The sequence below is a fragment of the Theobroma cacao genome, chromosome 4, assembly GCF_000208745.1.
Source record: "Theobroma cacao cultivar B97-61/B2 chromosome 4, Criollo_cocoa_genome_V2, whole genome shotgun sequence".
Lineage (NCBI taxonomy): Eukaryota > Viridiplantae > Streptophyta > Magnoliopsida > Malvales > Malvaceae > Theobroma > Theobroma cacao.
In genome coordinates, this window is record NC_030853.1 from 10,992,039 (window position 1) to 10,998,789 (window position 6,751).

At 33.5% G+C, this 6,751-nt stretch overlaps 2 protein-coding genes across 2 annotated transcripts; both read left to right on the forward strand.

Moving 5' to 3' along the window:
• LOC108661567 lies at positions 1,325–2,302 on the forward strand. Its single transcript, XM_018119000.1, has 2 exons — positions 1,325–1,402; positions 1,502–2,302. The coding sequence occupies exons 1-2, from the start codon at positions 1,325–1,327 to the stop codon at positions 2,300–2,302; spliced, it is 879 nt and encodes a 292-aa protein (XP_017974489.1).
• Positions 2,339–3,553, forward strand: LOC108661568. The gene has a single exon (XM_018119001.1). It carries the CDS (start codon positions 2,339–2,341, stop codon positions 3,551–3,553), a length of 1,215 nt encoding a protein of 404 aa, XP_017974490.1.

A 6,751-nucleotide genomic window follows, 5' to 3' on the forward strand; every position in this document is an offset into this window, starting at 1 on the left:
ATCACTTTGCCCAGTTCTACATTGAAGATAGAGAAAATCGCATCGAAAAATGGCTGGACGTACTGTGCCTGGAATAGAAATTTGTAAAGACTGATAATTGATTTTTGGGCCTCTTATTACACTTTTAAGCCCAATTAAAGCCTAGGTCAACTTAAGGAACTTTAGATTAAGTTTATTAGTATAAATAGGATATGTTTAACAACATTAAAGAAACTTTTGAGAGATTCAAGAAGCTAGAAGTTGAGGCTGAAACTTGGAGATCAAGACGACAATTATTATTTTATTTTCTTCCTTGGCTTTTAATTTTCTTGTTACTTTCAATGGTTGAATTTATTATAATGTTATTTATTTTTGCAATCATGAGTGGCTAATTTTCTTTTTCTTGGATTGCAATTGAACTCACATGTAGTCTAAATTTTTAATTTTTTTCTTACTTATCTTTAATGGGTTTCGAATTGTTTATTCCAATTTGTTCTTAATGCTTTTAATTGCTTGGCCACCAATTAAATTGATCTAGGAACCTAAACAAACTTGGGAAAGGGAGTTTAAAGTAGTCTAAAATTGGGATAGCATATGATCATACTAATTGATTTGCGTATAGGATATGGATATACCTATAGGCCATATGTAGCCAGATTAGAGCCTGAACTTAATGAGTCTATTTTAATTTCAATTCACATAGGAATATAGTGTTTTAGTTAAAATAGATATTTTTATAAGATGAGTCGGAAGACCCTTATAAATAATTGAGGACTCGAAGTTAGCAATTCAACCCATTGAAATAGGTTAAGAAAGAGAGGTAAGATTTAGATGAAGTGTGAGGGATATTGTAATCCTATACTTGTTTGATTTGATTTTTATCTAATTATATTTTTGCTTTGATTTTTCTTTTTATTATAAATTTTGTTTAATTAGTTTTAGTTAATTAATTAATTTTGATTGTTTGGATAAGATTAAATTGTTCTAATTTTTGTACTTAGTAAAGTTTTAGATCAATTCCCTGTGGGATCGATACTCTGCTTGCTAATATACTATCTATTTGATACGTATACTTGTGTAGTAGGATTTTAACTGACAAGTTTTTGGCGCCATTGCTGAGGAATTGTTTCTAGATTTATTACTAATACTAATACCAAGCAATTTAGTCTTACTTCAAATTTTATTTTTCTTGTTTTAATTTTGATAATGTTTTCTTGCAGATATCTTTGGTCATTGTATGCAAAGAAGAGACAACTTGAATCTTGTTCCTTTTGATCCTAAGATAGAAAGAACTTTCAGAAGATGTCGAAGGGAGAATTCGCAAGTTGCAGCTTTAAATTAGACAATGGCCGAGGATAACATTAATAATGGCAATAATGCCATTAATCTGGTTCCTGAAACAAATAGAGCACTACGAGATTATGTTGTTTCTCTGTTGCAAGGTTTGCACCAAAGTATTATGAGATCTTCCATCAATATGAATAATTTTGAAATTAAACTAGCTTACATTCGGATGATCTAGTGTTCGGTCCAGTTCGGTGGGTTACCCAACGATGATTCTAATTCTCATTTGGTAAATTTCCTGGAGATTTGTGATACCTTTAAATACAATGGTGTAATTGACGATGCTATTAGATTGAGACTGTTTCCGTTCTCTATGAGGGATAAAGCAAAAAGCTGGCTTAATTCACTACCTAATGGGTCTATCACTACATGGGAGGACTTATCTCAAAAGTTTCTCGCAAAGTTCTTTTCACCTACAAAGACTACAAAGCTGAGGAACGAAATCACCTCATTCACACAATTTAATGGTGAGTCCTTGTATGAAGCTTGGGGGAGATTTAAAGAACTACTACGAAAATATCCACATCATGGGATTCCTGATTGGTTGCAAGTTCAAACATTCTACAATGGGTTGGCTGGATCAATTAAAACCACAATTGATGTTGCTGTTGGTGGGGCATTGATGAGTAAGAATGCTGCAAATGCTTATAATTTGTTGGAAGAGATGGCTTTAAATAATTATCAATGGCCTTCAAAAAGGTCGAGTTCGAGAAAAGTTATTGGAGCCTATGAAATTGATGCAATTGGCAACTTAGTTGTGCAAATGGTTGCACTGTCTAAGAAGATTGACACATTGGGAGTTCATGTAGTTCAAAATTCATTAGTACTTTATGAGATGTGTGGAGATGGCCATTCATATGATCAATGTCCATGCAATTTTGAATCAGTCCAGTTTTTGGGGAACTTCAATAGACAACAGAATAACCCATACTCCAATACTTATAATCCTGGTTGGAGAAACCACCCCAACTTTTCATGAAACAACAATGCAGGGCCTTTCAACCCTAAACCTATCATGCCTCCTGGTTTTCAACAACAAGTTAGACCACCAGTTCTTGGAAAGAAGTTCCAAGTTGAAGAACTTCTCTTGCAATATATATCACAGAATGATGCTATAATTCAAAGTTTTGGAGCATCCTTAAGAAATCTTGAAACCCAAATGGGACAGCTTGCAAACTTCATGAACAATAGACCCCAATGTGCCTTACCAAGTGATACACAAGTAAATCCCAAAGGTAGGGAACATTGTAATGCAGTTACACTTTGGAGTGGAAAAGAAGTTGGAGGGGTGAATGAAAAATCAATTGAATCTTCAAAGGAGCATGTAGATGATGACAAGGCAATTGTTGAGAAAGAAGTTGAAGTGGAAAAGACAGATAATGGGCAAGCTAAAAATCAAGGGGATTCTCAAGCAACTTATCTTACACCACCATTCCCACAAAGGTTGAAAAAGCAAAAGATTGATAAACAGTTTGAGAAATTCCTCAATGTCTTCAAGAAGGTCCACATAAACATCTCTTTTGCTGAAGCTTTGGAAAACATGCCAAGTTATGTTAAATTCTTAAAAGACATCTTAACTAAGAAGAGGAAACTGGAAGATTTTGAAATAGTGGCACTTACTGAGGAGTGCAGTGTAATAATTCAAAACAAGCTTCCATCAAAACTTAAAGATCCAGGGAGTTTTTCTATACCTTGTACTATTGGTAGATTTAAATTTACTAAAGCTTTATGTGATTTGGGTGCAGGTGTTTCAATCATGCCTTTGTTAATTGCTAAGAATCTAGGACTTAACGAGATACAACCTACCACAGTTTCTTTGCAATTAGCAAATAGAACAATCAGATACGTTGTTGGGATTATTGACGATGTATTGGTTAAAGTTGGGCATCTCTACATTCCGATGGACTTCATTGTGCTTGAGATAGAAGAGGATCTAGAAATTCCTTTAATCTTGGGGCGGCCATTCTTGGCCACTACAAGCGCAATCATTGATGTGAGGGAAGGCAAGATAACTTTCAAACTTGGAGAAGAGGAAGTTGAGTTTAACATTTTCAACGCAAATAAAAATCCTAGCTTTACAAGTTGTTGCTATAGAGTGGAGTTAATTGATGAAGGAAAAGGTGAACCTATTTCTCCACCAACAATTGAGCAAGCACCAATCTTTGAGTTTAAGCCACCACCTCCGCTTGTGAGACCCAAGCAATCAGCAACGGAGCATCCTCCACCATGATTTTATTGTCCTTTTGAGATTGGACAAAAAGTAATGATGCTTTCTAGATCGTACTTCAAGCTTTTTCCATGGAAACGCAAAAAAAGATGGTAGGGTTCTTTCAAAGTAATAAAGGCTTATCCTTGTAGAATAATTGAGATTTATAGTGAGGATACGGGAACAATCATGGTTAATGAGATGAGCCTCAGACCATATTTTAAGGAAGAAGAACTGAAAATGGAGGTGCTTTAGTCAAGCTAGTGACTATAAACGAGCGCTTCTTGGGAGGCAGCCCAAGTTTCTAAACTTTACTTATTTTAGCCTTCCTTTTATTTAATTTTTTTTAGTTTAGTTAGAATTTATTTCTTTTGATTGATTAATTTTTTTTATGTTTCATTTTGCAGATAATTGGTAAAAAAAAAAATCAACGTCGCGACACTCATTTTGAGTGCCACGGCCTTGAGAAGAAGTAAACAAGGCACATGAAACAGAATGTTTCAGCACCATGGTCCTCAAAGGGAGAGCCACATCGCTAGACGAAGCAAAAAAAGTCACTGAAACAGAATGTTTCAGCACCGCGACCCTCAAAGGGAACGTTGTAGTGCTAACAAAGCAAAAATTGGCAGAATGGTTGAGCGCCTCGGCATTGAACCTTGAGAGCCACAGAGCTCAAACCTGAAGCGTAATGCTTCGAGTGAAAAATTTTGCACGTTGTTGCCCTCTGGGTTAGGGCACAACCCTAACCGTTTGAAAACCCTCTCATATTTTTTTTTCTTCTTCATTCATTCTTCTTCTTTTTCAACCACCATCCCCACTCCCATTCTTCCTCCTTCTGCCAATCTCTTGCCTTCTTCTGTTTTCTCTTTTTCACTTTAGCTTTTTGCATTTTCTTTCTACTTGGATTTTGTTTTTATTTTTTTATTTTTCATTTGAAATCCTGCACTCTTAAGGTAAGTACTCCTCCAAACACTTTGTTTTCAATTATTTTGTGTAGAGAAAGGATGAGGTTGGTGTTAATGGAAAATTTTATAATCTTTGCTACTTGAATGATTCCATTGTGCATGTTTGTTAATGGGTTTTTCATACTTCTTCATGATTAATGCTTAGAGTGTCGAAAATTTTGAAGATTAGTGCCAATTTCTTGTTACCCATATAATGGATTCATGGACTTTTTGTTTGCTGCATCTATAATTGATGAATGCTTCGTTGCTGAGAGTAGATGATGGGTGGTGACGATGTGGAGGACATATAGACTGTAGCTTCAGAGTTAGGGGAGTATTCTTATCCTTTTTCTTTTATCACATTGAGGACAATGTTTATTCCAAGTTTGGGGGAGTGGCTTAGAATTTTGTTAGTTAATTTTTTTAGTTAGTTTATTTTAAGATATGTCTTGCATATTTATTTATGTGTTGCATGTTTTATTGTGTTTCAGAAAAAAAAATTGAGATAGTTGTACCTCATTCATGATTGTCCCAATCCTAGGATGATATTCTAATTATCTTTTGATTCTTAGATTTTGGGAAGCAGATAGTTATGATTTAATTTTATGTGATATTCTTGTGTTAGCTTTATTTTAGAATGTGACTTCCAATAATTTGAGCACTATACTCTTTTACGTAGAATTTTTGTGTGATTTAGAGAAATTTTATGTTGATGAAAAAGTATAGTGAAGTCAAGAATTCTAGAATTTGTTTAATTCTCTCTCGAGGCGAAATCTTAGATAACATTTAGGATAGGAAGTGATTTAGGCCATCTTTGGATCGTTTGAGCCTTTTTGAGCCTACCTTGTTATATTTATCCTTAGTCACCCTTTTTGAGCCTAATCTACCTTTTCCTTGTAATTACACAATTATGTTAGCCTTGGCCTTTCTATTTAAATCCAACAATTTGAACCTTTCACCCTCTAAGTATTTTAATTTTTCTAAGGAATGGTTTAAGCTTAAAGATAAATTAAGGGAGAAAAGTGAAAAAAAAAAAGAAAAAAAAAGTGATGGTTGTTAGCAAAATGACCCCTAGTTTATAATTGTAAAAAATAAGTTTGAGGGTTGAAAAAAAAAAGAAAAGAAATAAAATGTGTGGTACAAAGGAAAGTTTATTTCAAGTTTAGGGGTGCTATATAAAAAAAAAGTTTGAGCTCTTTATATGATTTAGATTGATTAAGTGCTTAGGGTTAATTTGAGCCTAAATATATCCTTTATCATACCTTGACCCTAGCCTTACATTACAAGCTTGATAAAGGCCTATTGATCCTTGAATAAGTGTTAATCTACATTAGTGGAGAGAGAGATGAAAAGAAAACTTATGGGATCTTAGTTTTCACTTGAATTGATGCATGAATTTAAGGATTAGCTGTATGTTACCTTAGGTTGGAATNGATCTAGTTTTCACTTGAATTGATGTTTGAATTTAAGGATTAGCTGTATGTCACCTTAGGTTGGAATTGGAGTTAATTTCTGAGGAAAAATTGAGAAATCATGATTTGGTATTTCTATCTCTCGTTTAAGGATTTTTATGTTTAGTTTTCTTTGTGATTTTCTTTTGCTCTAGGACTAGCAAAATCTTAAGTTTGGGGGTGTGATAATTCTATGTTATAGAATTATTTTATTCTCATTTTGTTATTAAATATTAGCTAAGTCCTCGATTTTCAATTATAATTTTCTTATTTTTAGTTATTTTTTAATTTTTAAGTGAGATATTTTAATTTTATGTTATTCCTTTTAATTTGGTTATTATTTATTAGTTTTTATATTTTTTGTAAGATTAAAAGTGATTGAGCTTAATTTTGAAAAGTAAGGTGTTGAAAGACTCAGAATCTGCTTGCATATGCTTTAGTATTTTGGCCATGTCACGAGTTATAGAACTCAAAATGATCCGATTATTAGACCATTAGAAAGCTAAGAGACAGAGCTACAACTTTCATGAAGAGCACTTTGCCCAGTTCTACATCGAAGATAGAGAAAATTGCATCGGAAAATAACTAGAAGTACTGTGCCGGGAATGGAAATTTGTAAAGACTGATAATTGATTTTTAGGCCTCTTATTACACTTTTAAGCCCAATTAAACCCTAGGTCAACTTAAGGAACTTTAGGTTAAGTTTATTAGCATAAATAGGATATGTTTAACAACATTAGAGAACCAACTTTTGAGAGATTCAAGAAGCTAGAAGTTGAGGCTCAAACTTGGATATCAAGACGGTAATTATTATTTTATTTTCTTCC

What these genes read in the sequence shown, in the direction of transcription:
- LOC108661567 (XM_018119000.1), top strand. Translation starts at nt 1,325, where the DNA reads ATGGCCGAGGATAACATTAATAATGGCAATAATGCCATTAATCTGGTT. An exon ending in ATAGAGCACTACGAGATTAT is followed by an intron (nt 1,403 to 1,501) that starts GTTGTTTCTCTG and finishes CGGATGATCTAG; the next exon opens with TGTTCGGTCCAGTTCGGTGG.
- LOC108661568 (XM_018119001.1), top strand. Translation starts at nt 2,339, where the DNA reads ATGCCTCCTGGTTTTCAACAACAAGTTAGACCACCAGTTCTTGGAAAG.